Genomic DNA, 27,712 nt, shown 5'->3' with positions numbered 1-27,712 from the left:
TAAAAACAAAATGCAAGAAAATATATAAATTGTGAGTTTGATTTAATAAATTAATATACATACACTTTTAAGATGTACAATGGTCATTTGCATTAATCCATCTGTCTTTTTTTGTTTTTTTGTTTTAAAGACAACAAAGTCTGCGTTCAAAATATTTACACATGTACAATTCTCAGGCAACTGTTTACAAAGCAAGGCATGAACAACAATACAGACACATAGTTTCGAACCTCTAACCCTTGAGCCTAAATCATACTATGTTGTACGACTGCCGGCGACGCGGCCGTACGGTAAAGTATAAATCAGCCATTACTCTCCTGTCCTGCGCCTTCAATCGGAACAGATTACTTGGTTGCCGCACACATCTCATACAATCTGGCCCCCCATCAAGCCACTGATTGGGCACAAAAGGGCATTTAACAAACTGATTGACATGTATCAAATCCACCAAGATCCACAGGAGATTGCAGAGGAATGCAGTCTTAGGACCGGTTTGAAACCCGCAGAGGGAAAGGGAAGGGTGGGATTGGTTGCAAAATGTGTTGACTCGTCACACACAAAACACTACTCAGCCACAGGGTTGGAGGGCGGCGGGACTGAGGCTGCTCTCTTGCGTTCGTAATTGACCAGCCTCTGACCAACTAGGTACCTGCACAGTGAGAAAGGAGAAATGAAGCAGCTGATTTTAGTTCTTTGTTGTACAATGGAACTATACTCATACTGTAATAACATTTCTGTTAAAAAGTTAAAAGTTCTATATTCTGAATTATTGCATAAAAAATATGGGGATTAACGATATTATCGCGATAATCAAAATATGCTTCAAACGTAAAATGTCACTTTTGTTAACCACTTGAAACCTCAGCATCCCTAATCTGGGGGGAACGTTTGCCAAAAATAGCCGATCTACAAGCTCACGACGCGTTGTGAGCTTGTAGGTCTGCTATTTTTGGTGTCGCTTTGTTTAGAGTGAAATAAGAGCGCACCAAATGCGCTCTTATTTCAGGTCTATCTGAGCAAGTCTAGATGTTTTAATGGTGCTGAATTTGCAGCTCAACAAAAGCAAATTCATAGTTTATGACGGAGGACAATTTCCCGATAAATTTATATGTCCGCGATACGATTATTGTGAGCGTTTTCTTTTCACGATAAACAATAATAACAATTATCGTCCCAAACATTGTTAAGATTGGAGTTGAACATACTTTGATAGAGCATCCCACTTGGAAACCATTTTGCTTGTTTTTTTGTTCCAGTGAGCAAACACTCCAGTGTAAGTAAAACTAACTACACATCACAAAACCGGTACTGCCCACCACCACACAACAAGACAGCATGAAACGTCTGAATATCTCTGCTTGCGATGGCTACGACACGATGTGTTGACCGTGCCCCATACCGTACCAACGGTACGAGTCAGGACATAACATATCCAAACGATTCCCAACCTCCGACACCCAGCTCCAGGCATTGAAACCTGCCCATCTGGCTTTCTAAAGCAGTTATCTGCAAATGGATCCTTACTTGTCATTCTTGATGTGTTCGTAGAGGCGTTTGAACTGTCGAATCTGGAAGGACAGGATACCGATGAGAGAGACGACCATCAACAGGAAGGGGTAGATTCTCCTCTGCATCAAAATCTCCATCTCTGGGGTCACACCTGTGAAAAGCGAGCATGCATTTCACGTAGTTATACATTCGTAGTGTTTCACTTTGTGTCCTCATTTCCTGACACTAATGAAGGACAGTCTATAAGTATAACTATAACACCTGGTACAAAGCAGATACAACAGCTGTTACAATATACAAGATAATCTGAAAATTCGTAATCCGCAGGGGGGGGGGGGGTAATGGGCTTATGGTTCAGGTAACACTACCAATACTGTAGGTGTCCTACCTGAAATCAGGGTCTACATTCCTCAATGGAAGAGTAGGAAGACCACCCCCAACCACGGCACACACGCTAGTTACTGAATGTATATTGTATTAAGTCAATACTCTACTATACAGATTTGTTAATGCAGCTTTAAGTCATTTAATAAAGAACCATGCCATTGGTTCTTCACACTACCTTTCCAAGACTATCATTACTTCATGAAATATTTCATTAATTTTCTCCCTGTATCGAATGCAAGCTTTGCTTGTAGATCTGCCATTTTCAGTGCACGACAGCAGTGCACAATTAATTTAACTTATCTTAACTTACAATAGATGTACAGTTAAACAATTGTACATGCACGCACGCACGCGCGCGCACACCCACACCCACACACACACACACACACTCACCCACGGCAGGTACCACGCCTATAGCGATGACATACGGCACACACAAGGACAGCAAAAGGACTGAGATGACGGGAGCTGCCAGTTTACGGATGATGAAGTGGAGGTCAATATTTCGGATGCCGTTGGCGTAAACCTGAGGAAGACAGCTTTCACTTTAAACACTGTAAGGAAAAGACCTTGTTGTAAATATTTGTCAGTGGCAAGACATTCTTGATCCCTCTAACAGAAGATAGCCACTTGACTACGGACAATTTCTCATTCATAAACACGTGGAAGTGGAGGAGAAGCAGGAGGACGGGACCGTTACAGCATCATGGACCCCAGGGAGAATAGTCTCCACTACGTTGTAGACTAATGGGGATCCTCAATAAACAATACCTATGCAATGTGAAAACATTCATCTCAAATTCACCTGTTCAATGACTGTCTTCAGCCACCACTGGGGGCCCATGAGGGTGATGGCAGCGATGATTTTGGCATGGAGAACTCCAAGAGCCCAGTCCTTGAGAGAAAGAGAGACCGGGAGCGAGAGATAGATAAGAGCATTAGATTTTCGAGGAAGCCATTGAATTGTATGATGATCATCTTACAGAGACTTGCTTGTAATAGGTAATCCTACACTGAATCTCATTGCACAAAGATATAATGTCATCATTGCGTTTTAAGTGATTTGAAATGATTGATTTTAAAAGTCTAGCTGAAAATACTCCCTGGACAATAAAATGTATTTTCAACACTGTGGTCCTTTAAAGAGTTACGGTACATGTGATGGGTAAAGACAAACAAGAGTTCCCACAAGGCAAGTCAAGAACAACGTCTTCACAATTTCCATGGATGCTGCTCTATAACGCATGTGACTGTTCTTATGACCCAGACACTCAAGCATAGTGTAAAGGGATCTAAATATCGACTATACAACAATGGGTTGTTGGAAATGGAATGCATCTTGTGATGACTAGGAATGGAAAAAGAGCCATCACATCACACTGCTGCACACGCATGTAAAAGTACACACACAAACAACCATGCCTACAGTCATACCTGCCATGGGTAGAAGAGGGGTGTCTGGTCTAGTGGCACCCTGAGAGGAGCTACAATGACCAGTTCAAACAGCAGACCCAGCAGCAGTGGGATGACTCCAGCTACCAGCAGAGCAACTACCACGGTCTTTAGGATCTACACACACACACACACACACACGTTACGCAACATTGTTTGTTGCAAAAGTATGAAACACAAAACCACATCTCCATTTTTCAACCACATGACAGAACAGGAATTACTTTCACGTTAGTTGCAATGCAAGAGATTAACAGTTCCTTTACTAATTATGCTGGTAATATTGTCTAAATTAAAGGGAAACAATAACAATGAACATGATCTCTATTTATTTGTTGTGAGGCTAATGATCCATTAGCAGCTATAAAGATATTATATAAATATAAAAATATATATAATATAAAAAAAACTGAGCAAAAATGTCTTTGTCTCTGAAACAACTCCAATGTAACTTTGCCCCGGTGACATCACTGGGATAATATTTTTGAATATGAAAACTCGCAACCCTCCTGGCTGTGACATTGTCCTTTTTCGTGTGCTGCGTTCACAGCAAAATATTGATCTCGACTCCGGGAACATATGAATCAGATTGATGTAATGGCAGCCATAGACTATTCCCAGAGATTGCTGGTCGATGCTTGGAATGCATCGTGGAAATTGTAGTAACAAAGAATGGCCGAAACAGACAGAAAGAGGAATTATTGGTTGTATAGTAAATGTTGTTTAGACTATGGTATCCATCAACAATGAGCTGAAATGCACATTCAAAGCATTGAGTGTCCCTTTAACAGTAGGTACTAGTGCTATTCTGTTCTGAATTTGACTGGTGAAATGACGTAAGCAGGCAAAGAATTATAGGATTTACCAACCCCTGAGGGCAGTGAGCAAAGAGCACATTTCCTGTCCTGGTACCTACCATGAATGTCCACTCCTGGACTTTAAGCATGATGACGGTGCGTCCCTGGGGCATCCAGGCCAACAGCACGGTGACACCGCGGATGGACAGCCAACAGGCATACAGGCCGCATGCTGCCGTGTACAGCTCATGGATTTTGGAGCTGCCCGTCCAAAAGGACATTAGCCACCGCCCTGTGAACACTGTGACACACCAGAAGAACATATATATGCTCACAAACTCTCCACACTTCATAATTATAACTCAATACTCATCAGCTACTTCAAAAACATCAGTGGCGTTTTGATTAAATACTATACATAGATAGAATTGTGGATTTCTAGTCAATCTTAGGCTTTTACTAGAACCTCTCTTAAGGCTTTTTTAAGACTGCGTCGCTCACTGAAAATACGTTTTTTCACTTGAAAATCAGCTGAGAGCGACGAGGCTGTACAACAAAGTATAAGCTAGGCTTAACTCCCAAGAGACACATATACAGAACAGTAGTACATACAGTACATACATTATACAGTATATAGAGACACAGCCACTGAAGAAGGCAGCAGAACCACAATTTTGTCTGTTTTATCATCTTAAACATGTCAAATAAATACTGAAAGAACTTAATTGAGTGTGGTTCAGTGTTTATGGAGACATATACATAACTCTACACATTCACCCTTCAATCATGGCTTGGGTGTGGGCCTACAAAGAGGAATAGCAGTCTGTTGGTTGTAGTCTTACCTGGCAGGGTCAAACACACCAAGCTAGCCACCAGCAGGGTGATACACATGAATGCTATCAGCAACACAATCTGCAGACAGAGAGGTCACAGTTTCATTTAGCCAAAGGGAACGGTGTTCTAAGTGATGACATGTTTTTTTTTGTGGTTAATAAACGGTCTTCTGTTGACTGACAACCTGTTGTGTTCTCCCTCCTATTTTTGTCTGAGCATGTTATCACAGTGTAGACGTGACACAAGCTGATCTGTATTAGATTATAGATTATGGTGTACTCTATATGTTTATATGTTTGTGATATAACTCCTAGATGTTAGGACTACAAACAGCAAAAACCTTACATGGAGAAATAAACGGCATCAGGAGCAGGGGTGCAAGGGGGTGACTACTTGTCGTGTCGTTGGGAGTATTAGCAGAGTTGTCAGTAGTGTTGATAGTGTGAACTTCAACCATTGAAGTTTGAGGCTGCAGAATATCTTTGCCAGCAATGGCTAGGGGTGGAGTTATGGGGATGAAGTTGTAGGTGGTAGTTAGGGCGTAGGCACATTTCTAAATTTAACTGTGGTGCACACCACAAATTTTAGGTGGTCCTAAAATGCTTTCCACAGAGGAGATTTTAATTTGAATTGTTGTGCCTCTACATGTCTGTCTTTAGTAAATTGTGAATGATAATATACTGTCAAGTTTTAACAATAACAGTTTCCTATTCACTACCACTAGTGTGATATACTTGTCAACCGACTCATCCCCACTATTGTTAGGGAGAACTGTAAATTCAGTTAGGGGTTGGCATTGGCCGTGCAGTCGTCCGGTCAGGGATGAGTAAAATAAATCTGGGGGTAATCGAGCTTTACTCTGAATACTGGTTTAGTTATCAGACTTAAGGAAGTTATCCTTTTAGAGCCTAATCTTATTCAACGCTGATGCAAATGTTCTGCTACAATTGGCCTTTTATCACCCTTTATATAATGACGTCAAGTGCGTCCTTGACACAGCCCCCACCAGAAGCAAAGATTTGAGTTAAAAATGTATGATATATTCAAAGATTTGCACACATTTTCACAATTGTTTTTAACAATAGCAGATCTACAAGCTTGCCGCGCAATGAGTTTGTATATCTTCTATTTTTGAATAGCCAAAGAAATCTTAAAATGAGACTGATGCGTTCCCGGATTGAATGGGTTAAAATGGAAGAGATCATCTGCATGACAGAAGTGGCCAAATACAAAGTTGGCATTCACATGAAACACCTCATGTTTCTCATTTTAATTTTCAACGTCCTCTTGCAGAGTAACTCATGACCACAGAGCCTGAGGAACCCATTCAAAACTACCCCTGTAATTAACAATTTTTGGACAAAGAAAAGGGCATATATGATTTAGTCTATCGGGTGGAAAACCCATCTGTCCAAAAACCATTACTTTTCAGGATTTAAATTCAAAAGCATAAAAAAATAAGATTGACGAGCTCAAAAACACGGCGCGACTCGAGCTTGCAGATCTGCTATATTTGTGACGCTGTGTAGTATGATCAAGTAGGATACAAAAGAAAAACTCAAAAAGTTAAAATATGGAGATAAGGTTTCTGCCCCACAGAATTTTCAAATCTTTTGTATCATGTGACAATGTGTCACGAACATTGTCAAGTTTTACTTGACAATTCATTGTCATACAAATAATTTAATTGTTCTCTTTTGCATTCAACATTGGAACATATAAAGACAAATTACATTTGTGTTTGGCTTTTAGGCTTTGTTAACAAAAATTGCAAAGGGCAGACAGATATGACAAATAAATAACTACAATATACAAAGAAAGGACATATTAATAACTTCATACTTTCAAACCAAAAAGCTGATCTACAAGCTCACAACGTGTCGCAACACTTGGGAGCTTGTAAATCTGTGACGGTTATGTAGATCAGTGGTTCTCAAATGTTTTCATGCCAAGGACCCCCAAATTGATATGTATGTGGCTGTGGACCTTCACCTGAAAATATGTGTTCAAAATGTTTGCCTTTAAAAAAAAAAAGTCTCAAAAACTGCAGATCTACAAGCTTGTAGCGCAGCACTCGGTGTAGATCTGCTGTTTTTGAATAGCCAAAGTATAAAATATGGATAAAGGAGTTAAAATGATTGTGACGCTTTATTAACAAATTTAGCTGAGGACCCCCTGGGGTTTGAAAACCAATGATGTAGATTAGGATGGAGGGCCGACTCACCCTGAATGGGAAGCGTAGCGGCCGGTGATAGGGTTGAAAGCCCACCGGCCCCCCCTGCTGCAGAATGGCCTGGTGGGCGGCGTGGAGCCCCTCCCCCACAGCAGGAGCGGGGTTGTTATTGTTGTTGTTATGGTGACCCGCGGGGGGGTTGTTGTTGTTGTTGTTGTTGACGGGCTGGTTGGCGTCGTTGTCTTCCTGCTCCCCCAGGAGGTAAGAGTGGAGGTCTCTGCACGGTTTATAAAAAAACAGATAGATGTGGTCAGTTATATGTTTATGTTTATTAAAAGCCCCATTAGAGACACATGGATGAGCCTCTAGTCTGAACAAAGCAAATATAATACAGACAATTAATCTAATTACATTTTTTAAAAATCGACACAAAAAGACAAATTAACATAAAATCAAACCAAAAAGTCCAGTCAAATTAAACAAATACAGTCATTTTTACATGTTATGTTTTTTATGAATTGTAGATTAGATGTTTGTGGGCAGAGAATTCCAGAGTGCTATTGACCGCTACATAACAGTGAATATAGAATAGAGCTAGATGGTAAACATTAGGACGATCGTCACACAACAGACAGTGAGGAGGAATAATCCAGTGCTTCACAGATGCGTGACAATCCAACGCGAACAACTATCAGAGTTCTGGAACACACAAATGCAACTGGTCCTGGTAGTGGTGCAAATAAGTTTACTATAGTGTAGTCCTAAAGAAAAATATAAATGCATGCAGCTATCCCATACTATGTACAAGCATTGGGCTAAAGTCTGACCTAGCACTGTGATCCTGACTTTAGACTAATTGGAAAAATTAAATAAATGCTCAATAGTGCCTGATCCTACTCTCAACTCGCCTAACAAATCTGATCAAAGCTGGATTAAAATGGATGTTGACAGATAGACAGATGGTGAAATTACAATACACCTGCTCCGCTGCGCACAGATGTTAAATAAAGTTGAGCGATTTGACAACATTAAGTAATGTGGAGCATCCAGACACCATTTAGATCAGGCCTCTTTTTTATTATTGCAATTATATTACAATAATAAAAAATAAAAACTGAAATCTCTTTTCACAAGTGTTTATCTGCCTTCAAGAGAATAGATATTCTGGGGACATTCATTATTATTTTACAATATCCTAGAATAATGTTTTTTTGTCAACACAGTAGAGCTAGAGAAACTAATAGATGGGAAAGGCAGTCACTTCAGTTTCAACATTTGAAACTTGGGACTCAAGTCCTATTATTGTATTCTGTAATTCTGTACATAATGTAGAAATTATTGACTTACAGTAGAAATCCAGCACTGACTGTCCAGGCCCTCACCAGGCCTTTGAGCCACTGGCGGGTGTGACCCTGTTCCAACAGAGCCGGCAACACCACCTGGAGTAACAGCAGCTCCAGAGACAGCTCACTGACTGGAGCATCACTAGAGAGAGATAGGGAGAAACATGGTCAAAGAAAAAGAGACCGCCAGCTCAGTGGCTAGGCCATTACTAGGAATATAATGCTCTCTCAGTTGAAACCGTGTGAGAGACTTGAATTTACATTAATGTGAGGTTACACTGAGACAGCAACACATCACAGTGTCGCTCCTTTCCTCTCTTTCCTGTTCAAAGAGAGGAAAGCAGAGACAAGCCTGTGGAAAGATGTGTATCTCATAAACTTTAACCACACTGGTGGCGGGGAGTAGCTCACGGCTTGGGGGTATCACTGATGGGGAAAGAGGAAGAGACAGTCAGGTTTATAAAACAAGACAGATATTGCCTTGCCTGGCTGGAGTGTTAAAGACTATAAAGTGAGAGCGGTGGATCATTAACACCACGTCAATGGTAGTAAATGGGATAGGATCACAGTGAGCTGCTGAGTGAGCATGTTTGTTGATCATGCATCCAGAGCATGACGTTGTAATTATTCAAAGAGATAACACAAGATGCAAGGGCTTCAGCTCACTCGACTGCTAACCCTACCCTGACCAAGCTTCCTTGCTACTTTTGTTGATTGCCTGTGGGGCTTGATGTACGGCAGAAATAATCAGTGAGATAGAATAGCCCATTTAGACCTGTTGTAACCTATATGTTGGTATACCTCTCATGCCGGGAACAAGTCATTTTAGATGTTGCTATACACTTATGTATATATTTATGTAGAGGTCTAAGCTCTATAATGTTTATTATTTCATGTTTCCATCTGCTACAGGTACTGAGAAATATATTTTTTCAGTGAACATTGGCAATTCTGTAAAGCTTTTTCCGAAAACTCTTAGGATTTAGAAAGCATTTTTTGCCCTCAGGTCTAAATGGGATAGAATAGGGAAGGGCTTAACCACAGTCAGCTTCTGAGTAAGCAAGCCTCTATGCTAGCATGATGGTGTTAGTGACAAAGGTCAGCCAATACTACCAAAGATTCTGTATAATGGGGTGAGGCTTTTTAATGCACTACCGACTAAGTGAGCCTAGCCTCTACGCCGTTGGCTACCTGTAGAGCATGACGTTGTAAGGGAGGAAGGTGGGCATCAGCACTTTAATCAGCCGTATTGGGAGCCACAGCATGAGAAGCACGATGGAACCGAACACAACCACGGAGAGGATGAAGCGCCTCAGATGCCTGTAGATGGGCAGGTGGATCATCTCCTGAACCGGGTTGAAATCGGGGTCGTTGAGGTTTCGCAGAAACCACAGTACTCCGGGCCTCAGCACCTGAAGGGAGATGGGGGGTGATGGGAAGAGAGAGCGGAAGTGAGCGTCATAAATGGGAGAACAGCAGTAGTGTGGTATTCAATGATTTACATTTAAATGGTGATGTGGTTGTATTTTCTGCAACTGAATGTGCGGCCAGTACCTGTAGTCAACAAATAATCCATAACATGCATTTATTTATCTTTCACAACCAACACTAATTTCCCCAGATCCTACTCTTCCTAAATCCTCTTAACGCAATTTGGAGTCTCAGGGGAAAAAAAGAAACATCAGGAGGGCTATTATTATCCCCCCTTCTCCCAATGAAGTTGTCAGGTCAATTCCCTAATCATCCTTATAATGTAGTCCCTTGTTGCTGCTAACCCCCACTGGTTGGTTCATTAGGGAAGGTATAGACGAGGAGTTTCAACAGGAGGACGGAACATGCTATTCTGCTCAGTTCAGCTCCTTACTTAACAGGAGCACAGACCAACTTGTAAGACAGTGGTTCTCAAAGTGGGTTCCGAGGACCCCTAGGGGTCCTTGAGGGGGTTTCAGGGGGTCCCCAGCTTAATTGTTGATAGTAAAGGGCCGTTCAAAGTCCCTAGATGGGTCTTTAACGTACGTCAGTGGGTGAGGGATGTCTTGCGTTCTTTATGGATACATGCATAGTGGCGCGCGTTAAAGACGTTGGAATTATTCCTTTGAGGCGTCATACACTATTAATCCACTAGATGGCAGTTGCGGAAAAAAGTGTTGAGTAAAAGTGTTGCCATGTCCGCTTATTATAAGCGACTTTGGGCTTATTTTTCGGTAAAGTTGCTTGTAAACAAACTTTGGTGGTTGTGGTTTTATTTGGGCTTGTTTCTAAAGTGTAGTTGCTTATTTGATTATGTAATGCTTATTATTATTTAAACCAGTGATTCTCAAATATATATTGTAGATCTGCTATTTTCATGTGACGTGGCCTAGTCGATTCTTTTGGGCTTATTTTCATAGACCTGGTTGCTTATTTCTCTCACAAAACCTGGCAACAGCGCTTAACATGGAGCATTAGCATCTAGCCAAAACAACGCAATAAAAGACACACACTAGTCCACAAACTACACAAAAACAATGATCGTCTACAAAACGTGAGTTTCGACCCATACTGCACTGTGCTGTATTATTTGTGTGTGTGTGTTTATGGAATGGCTGGGTTCATTTTGTCACAGACCGTGGATCGGCGGTCGGCTATTGGTAATTAAGTACATTTACTCAAGTACTTCCACCAACGTAAGTCTTTCTTTGGCGAAAGAGGGCCCAAGGAAAACTTTTTTCCTTTACTGCCAACGGTCGCCAGTGGTACTACAGGCAACGTAGTTGAACGTACACGTCGGTCTGACGGTGAATGTCGACTGCACGGACGGGAAAACTGGAGCCGTAAGTGACGGAGGGGGAGAAAAAAACAACAACGCAAGGAGCGCCGGCGCTCGTTACGTATCCTTACGTCCGACTATGAATGATACTTTAGGAACCAAATGGACACTTACAGGTCTGTAACTCTGAGAGTGAACAAATGCCATTTGTACCCTCTCAAGAATTAAAATGAGGGTTGTACAGTGTAGATTGGGGTCTCAGAAATAAAATATATTGTATTAAACGACGGTCTGTGGCCTGATGAATATCAAACCTGGGGTTCTTGGAACTAAAACGTTTGAGAAACACTGCTGTAGGAGTCGCTAGTGCAGCGAGTCAGAGATCGCCCTACCCACCCGGCTTCTTTCCCACGAACACGGCCAACTGTGTTTTGTTGGAACACCTGGCCAAGCTGGACGCACCGGGGAATTCAAACCCATAGTCTCTGGTGTCGGTGTTGTGGGCAGGAACTTTACCCCTGTGCCACCTGGACGCCCCCGCAGGGCTATTGTTTGGAATCAGGTTCTCACCTCTCTGAGGAGGAGGATGAATGAGGCGAAGTAGAACACATAGACCATTCCCACAAGCCAGTGTAGGAACATAGTGGTGCCAGGTGCCGATTTAAAACTCAGCTCTCGGTCCTTCAGCGAGGCGTCGAACATTTCCTGCAGAAGGAAGGACAGTTTAAATCCACTGTACACTGTCAGTGTTAGACATGCTTTCAGTACCAAGAGGACCCTGGTTTGTAATACTGGTTCCAATTCTTCAAATGTGGTCTTTTTCTACATCCCTTTTCCAGAGTAAATAAGAGTAAATTATTATTTCTCCCAAGCATTTTGTATGTCATATGATTTTCTAATATTAATCAAGCAATTTGTATGCTATGTGCACACAATTCTAACATTTCCAAGCTATTTGATACGGTCTGAATGCTTACAGTAAAATCAATACTTCACACTTAAAAGTAGTTACGCAACAGATACGTATAATTCTTTTGACTCTAAGCCCAAGGTCAATGGTCCATTAGGTAAAGTGGCCTCTTTAAATTGAAAAGTGTGGTGGAACAGTAGTAATATGAGCAGCTGTTTTTTTTTTTTACAGATGGAAAGAAATTACCGGTAAGTACATGCAAGAGAATGGAACAGTATAACGTTGCTGTCGGGTGGAAACCTTGTATGTCCAAAAACGTTACTTTTCAAGAAGACAAAAATAACCTGTGTTCAATGGATCCAAAGTTGTTATTATATAGTCACAAGCTCTTGTTAATAATAGTCATTAGCGCAATATTTATATAACCCAGACTTAAACACCTTCACTTTAAAAGCCTTTCCAGTATAGCACAAATAGCAGATCTACAAGCTCACGCGATGCATTGTGAGCTTGTAGATGGGCTATTTTTTGCTACTTTTTGTGTGACACTGTAATAGACTAAGTAGAGCATTAATTTACGAAGGAAAACCCCCCCCCAAAAAGTTGTAATATGGTTTCTGCCCGACTTTTGATTGATTGAATACTTTAACAGTTTGCAAAGACTTTTTACAGGGTCTTACAGGGACTTTTTCCGACAGCACCGATAAGCGAGTAAGCGAAAAGAGTGAGCTGTGGAGGAGAGACTTACTAGAGAGCAGATGTCAAGCCACCAGCCACATATGAGTGGGAACACACCAATCTCCACCACAACCAGCAGAGAGACCTGTAACAGAGGCACAGACGGTCCTCATTAACACTACAGCAGCCTAGGAGAACAAACTAACATGCAAATAAGACACTTAGTCATTACTTTGATATTATATATTACAAATGTTATAAATAATTAATGTTTATTTTATTAACACAATGGTCATAAAATACATTGTATTGTACCCCTAAAATACTACTTTTCTCCTGCCATTTTGTCCCTCACTGGTAAGCCCTACTGTTGGTCTGGTGTAGACGCAACCACTTCTCCTCCGATACACATGCTGCTTCTTTTGTTATTGTTTTTTTTAGAAACAAGAGGCTCCAAGACTCTGGCCATCATGAAATGCTAAATGCCGGAGCTTCTGCATTGTCAGTAGATGAGAAACCCGTGTATCCTGTGTACACTAGGGGAAATGGTGACAGTTTGGGGTTTGTTTATACTGTACCTGCTGGCAGCCTGGCACTATAATTAAATCTGCTTAATTTACATATACCGTACAAGCTCAAACCACTATCGAGTCCCACTATCTTGTTGACTTTGTAATTTTGATCCTTAATTCACCGCTTTTGCAGCTTAGAAAAAAAAGAACATAATGTCTTGATGCATATTGACTTAACATTTAATAGTACGTACTAAGAAAAAACTGACTTATTTTTTCCAGACACTAAAACCTGTGCCTGTTTGACAGCCCACACTTTCAAAGTGATGAGCAGTGCTTATACAAAGAACACACACAGAAAAAGCGTTACCTTGACAACGATGTAGCAGACTCCCAGGAGGCGTCGCGAACGCTGGAACCTGACCAATGCAGCCAGACCCTTACACATAGCTGTCAAGGTTCAATATCACACCCACACACCTCGGAAACTACATGCATTATGCAATCCATCTTCCAGTAACCTGGTTAAGACATAGCCCAGGCAGGCAGCTTACAGTTTGTCAAATTATGATGTCTGCAGTACTTGTGTGCATATAAAAATGAATGCATAGAATAGATAATGCCATACATATGTAACTCTGTGTCTACACGTTAAAAACAAAAGAGTAATTAATTAATCAATCAATCCACGGGGGCCTTGTGACCGGATCGTTTGATATGAAGTTGTGTTGGTGATATGGTATTGATCGATTGATTGAATACTTTATTGACGGTTTGCAAAAGTTAGTGGTACAGTTATACAATAATGCTAATAGGATAACACAAAAAGCCCTGGGGTTCCTTGTGGTCCTATGTATTCAATTCATCAAGGTATCAGTAGCAAATAAGCAAGCAATAAGCTAATCAAGATTAGAAATGCCTTAAAGAAAAGAGTTTTAAAACCTGCATGGGGCAAAGGATACATGACAGAGAATGAGAGTCATAGCCAGTAGTATGTAGCCCACTATGGTTGTGATCAGGCCCTCAAAATGGGAAGCCTGGACCTAAGGACAAGGACAAGAAGTCACAGACAATAACAAGGAACAATTCTTTAGCATAACTGTCCGTGGGTTTAGGATGTAATGAGTTGTTTTGATTGATATGATTTAAATACTTTCTTACATGTTCCTCAAAGCCAAGTCCGACGACAGAGAAGTGCCCGATGTGGTAAGGACAGAATGCTGAAAGGGGAAAGATGATAGATGCATCATGAGCCTACCTATACTTACTATAAATTATTATATTCAGTTACATTTCTTTTATTCTCCTTCGTCCCATTTAGACCTGAGGCCGATTCTAAAAACGCCTTCTAAATCCTGACCTAAGTTTTCTAAAAAACTACAAAAAATGTATGTTGCTATATACTGTACATAGCAACAACAACCCCAAAACGGGTTCCCAGATTGAAAGGTAGAGTTAAGTATAGGGGTTCCCGGTCTAAATAGGTTATTCAAAGCTGCAGTCCATAAGTTTCATGTCCTAACCAGGATTTGAACCCGTGTTTCCTGGCATGTGATACCAATCCCTACTTGGCCAGGGGAGATAACGTGCGTAGGAGCTTCAGGCAGTACTATTTTCAACCAGTAGGTGTCAAGCCCGTCACCAGGGTCAAAATGTCTTAAATGAAGAGCTGACCACCTAAGAGTGGCCGGAGATGTGCGGCCACTCTTAGCTTCAGTGCCACAACCTTTATCGACGGACGAGAGAGAATAAAATGGCTTTGATTTTATTCTCTCTCGTCTATCAATAAAGTTTGTGGCACTGAAGCCAAGAGCGTGTGGCTACTTTCATCTCCTCCTAGTTCTGCTCTCGCAGGCGGCACCTTAACCCATTGAGACCTGAAGCCGATTCTACATGTCTCCTAAATCTCAACATTATTCTCAAAAACGTATGTTTCTATATCAGTGGTGCTCAATCTTTTTCATGTCAAGGACCCCCAAAATTATATATATTTGGCGGCGGACCCCATCAAAATATTTTGTTCCGGGACCCCCAGAAGCAAAGATTTGAGATAAAAACGGTTTGCTTTAAAAATATATATATTCAAAGATTTGCACACATTTTCACGATTTTTCAAAAATAGCAGATCTACAAGCTCATAGCGCGGCACTCGGTGCCGCGCTATGAGCTTGTATATCTGATATTTTTGAATAGCCCAAAGTGTAAAATAATGCTTTTTAGCTCAAATCTAAAAATGACACAGTTCCAGGTCTTAATGGGTTAAAAAGGTTTGGCGTGCGTTGCACTCCTCTGAACGTAGTTATTATTGTATTAACATACTCTACCATACAAATTAGTTAAAATATTACTGTATTCATTGAAATAAGTTCAGGAATGCAGCTTTTACCAGCTGAGCAATTGTGTTCAATTGTTCATGAAATATATATATATATGTAATTGTTAGGGTTATGTCTCGTAAATGCTATTTCTTTTCCTTTTACACACAGGCACACAAATGCTATTTTATAATATCCCATCTACATTATATAGTATCAAACTGTGATACAATTTTTTTATGAGCTGTATGAGTTTTAACTACTCACCAAAGACCAGGATGAAGAGTGTGTTTAGAGACACCACCCAAAACACATGCTCCTAGAAAATTAGAAAAACACAAAATCATCAGCTGACTGGCTTTCAAATCTCAGACATACAGTGCTTTCAAACAAGCCTGGGAGGGGGGGGGGGCGAAGAAAAGAAAAACTGCAATGACAGAAGAAGCTAAAAACATGACATCAGATTTTTCAGTAGGCTTACGTCAACTTACCAGGAACACCAGGGATCCATCCAGGCCAAGCATCTGGAGAGAAGGGGTAGAATGACATGAAATTTCATTTAACCCATAAGACCTGAGGCTGTTTCTACAAATGTCTTCTAAATCGTATGTCTTGCTATATCAGTTGTGTTCACACTTTTTCATGTCAAGGACCCCCAAAATTATATGTATTTGGCTGCAGACCCCCAACTGAAAATATTTTGTTCCAGGGATCCCCAGAAGCAAAGATTTGAGTTAAAAATGTTTGCTTTAAAAAATGTATATATATTCAACGATTTTCAAAAATGTTCATGATTTTTCTAAAATAGCAGATCTACAACCTTATAGTGCGGCACGAAGTGACGCGCTATGAGCTTGTCGATCTGCTATTTTTGAATAGCCAAAGTATAAAATGCTTTCACAGATGCTTTCGCAGTCTTAACTCATTGAGTGCCACAATCCGTCAAATCCGTCACGTGGCCTGACGCCCAGAGCGCCACAATCCGTCAAATCCGTCATAAAAAAAAATAATAAAAAAAAAAAAAAATTCAAAATAAAAGTTTTTTTTTTGTTTGTTTTTTTTTGGGGAAAAACATGTTCAGAACCCAAGATATGATGATTTGAAGATTTGCTGCTCCATCCACTCCTTGTTTAACCTATAACTTAAAAAGGCTGTATCTCGCTTCCTAAGCACTTTTTTTTTACAATGAATTTTGGCTGTGGCACTCAGAACCAAAATTCCATTAACATGAATAAATAAGCTTGGCACTGAATGAGTTAATGGGTTAAATGGCTCTAAGTACGTATATAGCAGAGCTATACATTAGTACAGTATGTGAACTTGTGCAATTAATTGTGGGGGACGTCAAATCAGTGATATCAATGTTATTGACACTATATTATAGATTATAGATATTGTTGTTCAGACTCACCCTCTCCCAGGTCAGCTCTTCGGCTGCTCTATCCCACTCCAGAGCGTTCCAATTCATATCATCTACAGACAAGGATTAAGGCTGATTTATACTCTGCCATACGACTGTCGCGCGACAGAAAAGCATGTATTTTGTATAAGCGTTGTTTTAAGAGCTGTCAGCTGTAAGCGCCTTCAAAGTGACTTCCACAATGTCACAAAAACTCCAATAGCCCTACATTGTTAAAGGGTCTACACCATGAATTTTAACTTTTTCTTCATTTTTGTGTGTTTTTGGTCTCCCCCACCTCTCTTCTGTTCCAACAAATACCCGACTTCGAGCATGCAGGCTTTCATAGGCTATCTGTGTTTTTTATGTAAATTGGTCTGAAAACAGTCCGTCAGATTTGTTCCCCCACCCTACGTCACGTCTGGGAACAATTCCTCCCGTTTTTCAGTTCTAACCAAAAAAAAAATTATCAAAAAAAAAAAAAAAAAGTTTTTTTTTATTTTTATTTTTTTTTAAATTTTTTCTTATTTTTTTTTTTTACTTTTTCCACACAGAACCAGGACATAACATGCATACAAACTGGCTCAGTAGCGCCCCGTGCCAAACAGGACAATGTGGTATTGCAGGTGAAAGTGCTTTATAAGCCAGAGAGAAGTTAGTTGGAATGAGTATATCTGAGGCTTGATTTAGGCTCAAACCTTTTGAAAAACGTTTGAGGGACATAAACAATATGATATTAAATATTATTATTATTTTTTAAATTCATGGTGTAGCTCCTTTAACACAAGGCTTCACCAGTAATATGTCTCTTTGACAAAAGAGAGCCATTCGTGATCCAAATTCATTGAGGATGACCTAAGTAAATAAGTCCTGTCCTGTTTAACTATGTAGTGGAATACAATTGCTGGACCTGCAAACTCAAGAGGGGTGGAAAAGGCGGCAAAGCTCCAGAGTCAAACCTGTTTACAAAGAGTATATAAAGTATAAAGTATAAACACATCAATTCTAACACCTGACAATGTATTGCTAACAATCCTTTAACAAATAAAGGGACTGGGAGACAAAGACAAAAGCCTCAAATCAGTCAATTCATCAGATTGTTCTGTGTGTGTGTGTGTGTGTGTGTGTGTGTGTGTGTGTGTGTGTGTGTGTGTGTGTGTGTGTGTGTGTGTGTGTGTGTCAAATTTGCAGCCCCTCTGTAAACAGTGTTGTCAGTGTGAGAGTGATTTCTCCCTCATCTTCTCTCACTCGTTCTCACATCATGCAAGTGCAAATTAAAATATGTGCTCATAGCACAAAATGTACTTTTGGCTAATAATACCATATTGTGTCTCCTCCGTTTACAATAAGGTTAGGACTGATGACTGACCATTGTAATTATGTACTAATTGTTATGTTGTTAAGTACTAACAAGTTATATAAATGTATATACAGTACACCGGTACAGTACAAATCATATTATTTAATATGAAGCCTTACTCACACTGTAGACAGATTGTCTTCTACTTTTATTATACATCACTCTGGCCAGATTATAAAATGTACATATAATATGTACATCGTATAATCTATAATTATGACACTGTGTTTGGCCTGCGAGGCTCCACAGCCTAAATGTATACTCTGCAGTATGACGATGTGGCGTGCCAAAAAGAACCAATCTACAAGCTAACACGCCACATCCGGCTTGCACAATTGAGTATAAATTATGATTTTGTCTGCCGACGGTACAACAACTCCCCCTTCATTTATTCATTCTTTAGCCTGAGCAAATAAATTGTCACACTGTAGCCACCAAACATGATAAGTCCAAAAACGACAAGATGTATGTTAATGTTTGTTACGGAGGGGAAAAAAGCTCCTCAAGTTTTGGTATACACATTCACCAACAAGGTAGAGAGTGTGTGTTCAAGCAGACATGACGGAGCAGATAAGATCGAAGTTCGGATTGGCCCATAGAAATGCCACTAAAACTACACAATTGACTACACAACCCAGTAAGGTTCATGATAGCCAGGATCACGGGAAGGACAACCTCATAGCAAAGACAGATACTGTGCAATCGCAGACACACTCTCCTCACTCACAATTGGCAACACCCCCCACCCCCCTTTAAAAACTGGAATTACACAATTTAAATGAATGACCTAGTTGACACTAACAACTGTGAAAGGTGACAAATTTGCAGGTATGAATACAACACATCTCCAACCTTGCGCTCCATTGTTGGCGTCTGCATCTTCAGCGGCAGCCCCATCCTCTATCTCCACATCTTCTTCATTGTTCAGTTCAGGCTCATCGCCCTGGTCCGGGGGCGCATCAGGGGGCTCGGGCTCTGCCTCATTCTGGGCCGGGAGGTCAGCCGGGGCCGGCTGGGCCACAGGGGGCTCATCAGCTGCTCCCTGACCCGCACCTTGCGCCTGGAGTCAGCGAACATCATAAGTCAGTTTCCAGGAACATCAGAGAGGGAGGGGTGTGTGTGTGTGTGTGTGTGTGTGTGTGTGTGTGTGGGTGTGAGTGTGAGAACGAAAGTGAGACACACACTGAGACACTGAGTGAGGGCATAGATTTTGCAGTAAGTGACTTTGTATAGACTGCAGGACATTTCACAATATTTTTATGTAGATAAATGTTGTATGAGCTGAATGGTGTACGGTGCTACAAAGAAAATTGAGTGCGAGTGCACAGCAGTCATTTTTTTAAAGCCCTGGAATGATTCACTTGACCTCTCCTTCTAACTGACCTCAACTTATTCTCTGACTACTGAGCTGGGTAAAACCCTCAGTGGAGGGTTATGAGAACGTTACAGATTCTCAGGTATTGCTAGACAACACAGGAATAATATCGATGCGTGTGTGATCTTCATTGTGAGTGCACTTGACCTCGTTGGGTTGTGCAGCCACATTGGGTGGCGGCGGTTGGTGCTGCTCTAGCCACTGGGGGGCGCCACCATGGACGATCTGTTCTCGGAGCCACACCAGGCTGATGAATGCACACAAAGTGCAGGTGACGACGAAGCAGCCCTGCAGACAGTCCGCCAGCAGGTTTTCTCTACACATGAAATGCACATGCAAGCATATACACAAGTATACATGAGAGTGAATTTTGAGAGTGCCTGTAGCGTGCATGCCTTCAGGAGTGGAAGTGAACTAGTTGAAATGTCCTAAAACGCTGTACGGTATGCAGGCAATAATGGACAGTAAATTACATTGATTTCTCTTCAACTTGAACCATCCTGCTTTTTCACTTTCACATCATTTAACCACTTAAACCCTAAATAGAGATAACTTAAGTAGAGTACTTTGATCATCACTCACGTGGAAAGCATGTCCAATGGCAGTGTCAGAAGTGAGCTCACAGAGCCAGTAAACAGACACTTGTAGATGCGACCTGTGATGAAACAAAAACGTTGGCGTCATGTAACAACCTAGGAAATGTAGTCATCACTGCCCTTTTGAATTCAATACAATGATGACCTCCAGGTGAGCACAAGATGAAAAGCTTTATACAATAGAGAGTTGTATAGCTGAGAATGAGATGCATGAAATATGAGCAAAGAGCTTTATTTTCAGATAGAAAACCAGACTAAAGGCCCTGACACAGTGTAAGCATCAGATGCGCACGTCATCAAATGCACCAATAGTTTACAATGACTGCGGCCACAAAGGAGGCGTCAACTGGACACGTCAAAACCTGTTGACGTGACGGTACGGAGCTCAGTTCTAATTTGGAGCGTCGACACCAACACAGACCAGAGAGAGAGAAGGAGAAGACAGTGAATTGAACAATGGAGCACAGTCCAGACTCTCAGTGTGGGTGCGTGCATGTGTGTTATGGTACGTACCTCGTTAAAATCGTGTCAGAGCAATGGTGTTCAAATTATTAATAATTAGGGTGCAGCCTGCAATATACTTAGATGCTACAGTGGACTGCTGTTTATTTTCTGAGTGCTGTGCCGGTGCGGACGTCAGCTACAGGGAGCAATGAGGGACAATACAGATGGTACGTACGGAGGCTCAATACAAAAGGCAATTATATCGACGATTTCACGTTGTCATGCTTCCAAAGTGAACAGGTGGCCTAACTTGGCGCGTATCAATGACGCGTAAAGTATGTCAGGGCCTTATGAGTCTAAAAAAGCATCCCTAGAGACTGTACTAAAGCCCTTTGCTCTCACTAGTAGGGCTAAAAGTGAATTAATATTAAAAATGAATGTTAATTATTAATACGGCAGAATTAGGGGTGGACATATAATTGTATATTCACAGATGAGGTGCTAGAGGAAAGGTCATGGGGTCACAAAATGAGTCCATCCTGTAATCTGCCTATTAGATTGAGATTTCTCACAAGATAACTTGGCCTGAGGGTCCTTCATATGGTTAGGGTCCAACCACCACACTCTGCAAGTTTCAAGGCAAACCATTCCATTTTCAGAACTTTTGGTCAAATGGTGGCACTAGAGTACAGACCATGGGGTCACTAAAGTCAGTAGGGGCCAAAGTCTCTGCAGCATGAAGATGCACTGCAACTTACAATGCCATCCAGCCAATCATTTTCGAGCCATCTTGCTTGGGAGTGAAATATGAGCGAGGGTATAATTTCTGGCCTGATGGTGACGCAAGAGGAACGGCCATAGGCATGACAATCCAGCTTGTAATCTTCAAGACATGTTGTTTGGGACCAAAGTGTTGGATGGAAGTATGAACCGACACAGCCATCCCTCCTGTGCAAAAAGTCTAAGACCACATTTTCACATCGAGCCCCAATTGAGGATTTACAAGTCGTTACATAATAATACTACAGCCATAATGCTCCTGAACCTGATAAACTGTGACCATGAGCTAATGTGTACCATTAACGTCATCTCATGGTGTTATAACCAACCAAAGGGTGGAAATTGCCAAAGTGTGTAACTGGTTTTGAAAATCTAAGCTACTTCCGTCTTTAGCAGAGATAGAATAATCAATGTAATCAATGTATAAATGTAAAAAGATTATGATGAAAGTTGTACATGTGGGCGAGCAACTAAGGAATGGTGTCTTATATATTGCAAACGGGCCTGTTCTACTTCTGAAGCATAAACGCCTACATTTCTGAGAATTAAACCTTGTTGTGGTAGCACATAAACAAAACGTATGTGTTTGATGTTTGAGATGTCCCCCCAAATATTAATAAATGCAATGATAATTTTCAACAAACAGGTGTGTTTATAGCACGTTATACTCTAGGAAAATGTGAATTTATAGTATTTTCACTACTTTGTGTGTTTGACAGTTACACACTGAATTGATATAACCGTGTGTGTGTGTGTGTGTGTGTGTGTGTGTGTGTGTGTGTGTGTGTGTGTGTGTGTGTGTGTGTGTGTGTGTGTGTGTGTGTGTACTCACATGCAGTTAGAGGAACTACACCAAGCCATGCGAAAGCCACCAATGTATAATGGAACCAGTAGCGTATTGCCGTGCCCACACTGGTCAACAAGCCTGCGCAGATGTCCTGTATGGGAAGACGGGACGGCATATCTGGGGAATAGACTGGGGAGGGGGACAGATAGACAGATGTAGAGGTCAATAGCAGAGCCACAGCACAAAATCAGCTTCCTTAATGCATCTACTTTAAAACGGCTGATCTGACACCAACTATGATGTATTATAGAAGAAAACAGGCCAAGGATAGTACAGTACACATGAAATAAATGAGTATAATGTGTAAAGGAATGGCTCTCGGTAAACATGCTGTAGAGTCAATACGAGCCCATGTGTAACACAACTCACAGCAGTTTGTGTTTTGAGGAAACCTGACACTGTTTAATATGTTGAAGTAGGCTATTTTGTTGATGCGATAAGTACTTACTTGGTGTGAAAGCAAATCTGTGCTTGCATAATTCACAGTACTCCTTTCTGCTGTGCTTCAGCCACTGGACCAAACTGTAAAACAAACAATGTGAACAAGGTGATAAGTAGAGCACACTGACGCCCCAAGATGTCATTTTCCTACCTAGACAGTGCTTGCAGACACTATTTTCTCAACGAAACGCAACATAGAAACTTTGATGAACAAAGTCTTTATCATGTTCAGAGATGTGTGTTTAAGACAGAGACAGATGAATACATGCATTATTACACTATGACACTTTATACCTAGTACAACAAAATATTGTTTATCCATCATGCAAGCCCTTCATACGTGGCTAAACTTCTCAAATCCTTAATTTGCTCTTTCCTGACAGTTTACTGAATAGCAAACAGCAGGTTATGTGGAAGAAACAAATAAAATCATAGCTGCTGCACATTAGTGATTTGGAGCAAGACATTTGAGGAGAAAAATACAGCAGGCTCTTTAAGCAGAACTGTCTGGACAAAAATGATCCTTCAACCTTGAAGTAATGTCTCACATTCAGCACAATGCTTGAGTATGTATAAGATGTTCATTCTGCCATCACCTGCGACTTGGACTCACAACCTTAGCCAGCAAATGTTGTGATCATGTTGAGCTGGAGTCTGGTAAAATCAGAGGTGGCTGCTAGCATTATGAACAGGCTGGCCTGATAATATAGCTTTATTGCACCAGATGCACTGTGTGGTCAGTGGAGGATTCGAACTCCAGTCTCAACAGTGGTGAGCCGGAACTTTACTCCTTCACCTCCTAGATGCCCCAGAATGTTCAAAGTTTTAAACTTCAGACAGTTGCTGTAGCACCAACATCAGGACTATTAGCCCACAATGCCAGTTGAAGACATATGGCAAAGCACTGGCCCTATGTGCAAAGCTTTGTTTATTCTCATGTATTGATAGGTAGATTTCCTCATTGGGAGAATAATGACAAATACAAGAAGAGGGTTCTGCCCATCTCTAAATATAAACAATGTGCGTGTTGTTCTTTTCTCATTTTTCAAATCACTTTAGCTTCTAGAATTTCAGAACATTTCAGTGTTCCAGACGTTTCATTCACCTGAATGGCCTCTATTCATGGAGTGTGGGTTAACCAGGTTTGGCTATATAATAAAAGTGCTGCAGCAGATTGAAGCCACAGCCTATGACGCAGCAGGTATCTGAGACAAAAGTCAAGGTATTAGGCTAACTCAAGGATAACCGTGATTATAAGTAATAAGATAATGATTGATGACACAGTCTCAGCTACTGTATGGTGACCTTTTCTGGACCACTTAACTTCACACACACAATGGCTGTGAGCACGTAGGCCTATAATGTTTCAGTCATGGTAAAACACACAAGATGATATCATGAGTTTCTGATCACTATCTGGTTAACCAGCAAGAAAAACGAGACCTGTGGAAAAGTCTTTTACACTTAGAAAGAAAGAGTCGGTTGCAATAGCACCACGTTGGCATATTATGACATAATAAGGCCAGGTTGTGGGATTAACAGCTGGGTTATGTAACGGAATGATTAGTCCCAGCTGTTTCCAAACACACTGTACAGACAGTACAAAATGAACTATGTGATAAGACCTACAGACTCTCCACAATTCTACTATTCAGATGCAAACAAAAAACAAAAAACACTGGCCTCAACCTGTTGTTCAAAACTCTGTGGAGAGTTCATGAGCTAATATAGATCCAGCCACAGGTTCAACAAATGCCACAGAACAATCCAGGCCTGGCCTTTCTGTCCCCCCTATATGATGCGCTCACACTAGCGGCGACAAAAGCTACAAAACAAGTCAACGACTGAGCGTGGCCAGCTACATTGCTCGCCATTAAGTCGCCATTGAAGTGTTGCTCAAGCCACACTGCGATGAAAATGGTAAAGGTTAAATAGCACAGGGAACTGGTTAACGACAAGAATTCATTTTTCTTCCTTTTACGGAACAGAGAAGGAATTAAGAGGAGTGAAAATGGTTAAACAAAAACATTGATTGATTGACTAATTGATTGAAGCGTCAGTGCGTCATAGGAACGCTCAAAGAGTGGAAGACAGGTCAACTTTTTTTGTAGAGCGTCACGCCTGTCACGCAGCGACAAGTTGTCACACATCATGTTGTAGCTTTGTAGGCTTCCACTGAAAATGACATGTAGACCCTGTCAAATGGCCCATGTCAAAGTCTTAACCTACCCCCCCCCCCCTACACCCCTCCTGTCTATTGTACATATTTCTGGTTTTTCATACCAGTAACCTGTATGCTGATTGAATGACGTTCTGCATAGTAGTGTATATTTGTCTGTCTTCTTAAATGTCATCATGATTTGAGTGTGTGGGGATCTCATTTTAAATAAGCCATTGTGCTTTTATGAGCGATCCAGTTTAGAGGACCTTGTATTGTAAATTGTACTTCCATGTGCTGTTTCCATGTCTTTTCTAAATAAAGTATTCAATCTTTCAAAAAAGAATCTATTCAATCAATCAATCAATCAATCAATCAATCAAAAAGCCTGTTGCTTTGTTGCCGCTAACGTGGACGCACCATAACAGTCAACACAGCGCATGCACACACACACACACACACACACACACACACACACACACACACACACACACACACACACACACACACACACACACACACACACACACACACACACACACACACACACACACACAAACAGGTTAGATGACAAAAGAACAGCCACAGAAACACCAACTGGAACAGGTATTGTTTCCACTTCACCTGACTCTACATACAGTACATACTGTATGTATATTATAACTCAGATGTAAGAGTCCTGTTACACACATCTTTCTTCTGTTACACACAGCCTCAGTATTGACAGCCTCAATACAGCCTTTATCACATAAGTAATCCTCAGTAACATGACATAGGATTCACACTCCATTCGTCTACTTTCTCTATCTTCATTAGGTCCATCTTTTTTTTTTACTTTTTTATTTTTTACATAAAGATGTTGACACTGTAGAGATGCATGGCAGAGATAGCAGTGTGTAAGGTGGGCAGGGTCTCAGTAAACAATAACTGTTTTATTTTGTGGAGACAAATAAACTCACATACCATTCTTGGTGGATGAATTTAATACTGCCAGTGCAGACACATGGGTGATAGAGGGGTTTGTCTGGGGTCCCCTCCGAGCGGCACACGCGACAAATATCCGCTGCACATATGAAAGTGAGGAAGATATTATGGGGCAGGTGCCCATGGCACAGGGAGGATGGAGAAAAAAACAAACATAGTATTGTTAGAGAGGCATCACGTTGAGAGAAAATACATATGAACAACTTTCAGATAACAAGCGACTTGGATGATTGATTAATTTCACTATCGTAGCGTAAAATGGTCACATTTGTGATATTGTTGTGGAAAGAGACAGAGACAATGTTTAGATAATAAGAACCTGAGCAGGTATTTCCTCAGGACAGTGGAAATCTAAATGTCAATTTCTGAATTCCAGCATCCCCATACTTACCTTTGATTCCATTATGGCAGTATGTAAGACACTTTTACAGGACCATGCCATGGTGGGCTATTGCTGCCCACCCACCATAATAACGCCCATTATTGACATTGGTTTATATGCTCCACGTGACATGTTAACAACACATCAGCTGCAATGACAATGTTATTCTTAGCAGTATGATGTATTGTAGCTAAAATATATTCACTAATAGCCTTGGTTGATTGTTAGCCAGTAAGCGCGCTTCAACCACTATAAGGCCACCATATAGCACCACCACCAGACACTTATGGTTCTCTTTCAATTATGCAATTTTGTACAGTCATACTGCTATGTTGTGTCAACAACATATCACATCAGCTGCAATGACAATATTGTTCTTAGCAGTATGATCTCTTCTTGTAGCTAAAATACATTCACTAATAGCCTTGGTTGATTGTTAGCAAAGTAAGCTTGCTTTAACCACTAGGAGGCCACCATAGCACCACCAGACTTGGTTCTCTTTCACTGATGCCATTTTTGTACAGTCAGTTCATTTACCTGACAATATTATTCTTAGCAGTTTTGATCTCTTGTAGCTAAAATACATTCACTAATATTAGCTCTGGTTGATTTGTTAGCAAGTATTAGCTTGCTTCAACCACTAGGAGGCCACCACACCACCACCACCACACACCAGACCTGGGTCTCTTTCAATGATGCAATTTTTTACAGCCATTTACCTTCCTCGGCGGTGTCCATTATGCTCATCTATGTACCTTTCCTTCCCCCAGTGGCACTATGCTCTACTGAGCACCCATCCACAGATAAATATCGTATTGCTGGGCTCTAACACAGCGTTAGGCTTTGCAGAGAGATCAGAGTTGATCCTTGGGGGTCGGATGCCTTGACAATCATAAAATGGTGTCCGGGGTCCACAGCACACAGTTTGAACACCCAGCCAACGCTGCTTTGCTTCTTTAAAAAAAACAATTTTTGTGTTTATAAAACTGCCAAAGAGGGTTTTTTATTATTATTATAATAATTTCTACGGTGACATTTCCTCCAGAAACGTGGCTATAAACGATAACATCCTGCTCTCTTTTTTTTTTGCTGAAAAGTGACTCGGGCTGACAGACAGAAGGAGCTAACCTCGCTACAGTTGCCCGAGTCGCTGCCAGTGTTGCCATGTTTGGAGAGAGAAACAAGCCCAAAAGAAACAATTTAGGCCACATGAACATGATCTACAAGCTCTCGTGATCTACATGATGAGAGCTCAAAACGCGTCGCGATGCGACGCGTTGTGAGCTT

General features: G+C 41.0%; 1 protein-coding gene across 1 annotated transcript; it reads right to left on the bottom strand.

Moving 5' to 3' along the window:
* Positions 1-25: 25 nt before the first annotated feature.
* On the bottom strand, positions 26-27,552 carry LOC311039171 (E3 ubiquitin-protein ligase MARCHF6-like). Its single transcript, XM_084048836.1, has 25 exons — positions 27,145-27,552; positions 26,023-26,122; positions 22,909-22,982; positions 22,446-22,589; positions 20,376-20,448; positions 19,941-20,109; positions 19,271-19,478; positions 17,071-17,132; positions 16,151-16,183; positions 15,927-15,978; positions 14,506-14,564; positions 14,307-14,387; positions 13,715-13,783; positions 12,903-12,977; positions 11,815-11,949; positions 9,687-9,907; positions 8,500-8,637; positions 7,204-7,429; positions 4,988-5,057; positions 4,265-4,446; positions 3,331-3,465; positions 2,702-2,791; positions 2,290-2,422; positions 1,525-1,660; positions 26-649 (listed from the first exon to the last, which is right to left on the bottom strand). Exons 1-25 carry the CDS (start codon positions 27,170-27,172, stop codon positions 565-567), a joined length of 2,778 nt encoding a protein of 925 aa, XP_083904962.1. The 5' UTR covers positions 27,173-27,552; the 3' UTR covers positions 26-564.
* Between the last annotated feature and the right edge of the window lie 160 nt (positions 27,553-27,712).

The sequence above is a fragment of the Gymnoscopelus microlampas genome (assembly GCF_963454915.1).
Source record: "Gymnoscopelus microlampas genome assembly, chromosome: 22".
Taxonomy (NCBI): domain Eukaryota; kingdom Metazoa; phylum Chordata; class Actinopteri; order Myctophiformes; family Myctophidae; genus Gymnoscopelus; species Gymnoscopelus microlampas.
The sequence above is the reverse complement of the archived record's forward strand: the minus strand, read 5'-3'. Positions and strand labels throughout refer to the sequence as shown.

Coding starts and splice junctions, on each gene's coding strand:
- LOC311039171 (XM_084048836.1), bottom strand. CDS start 27,172: ATGAGCATAATGGACACCGCCGAGGAAG. Junction 22,983..26,022: donor AAATTCATCCACCAAGAATG/GTATGTGAGTTT, acceptor TTTGTTTTACAG/TTTGGTCCAGTGGCTGAAGC. Junction 13,784..14,306: donor TGACTCTCATTCTCTGTCAT/GTATCCTTTGCC, acceptor GCTATGTGTAAG/GGTCTGGCTGCATTGGTCAG.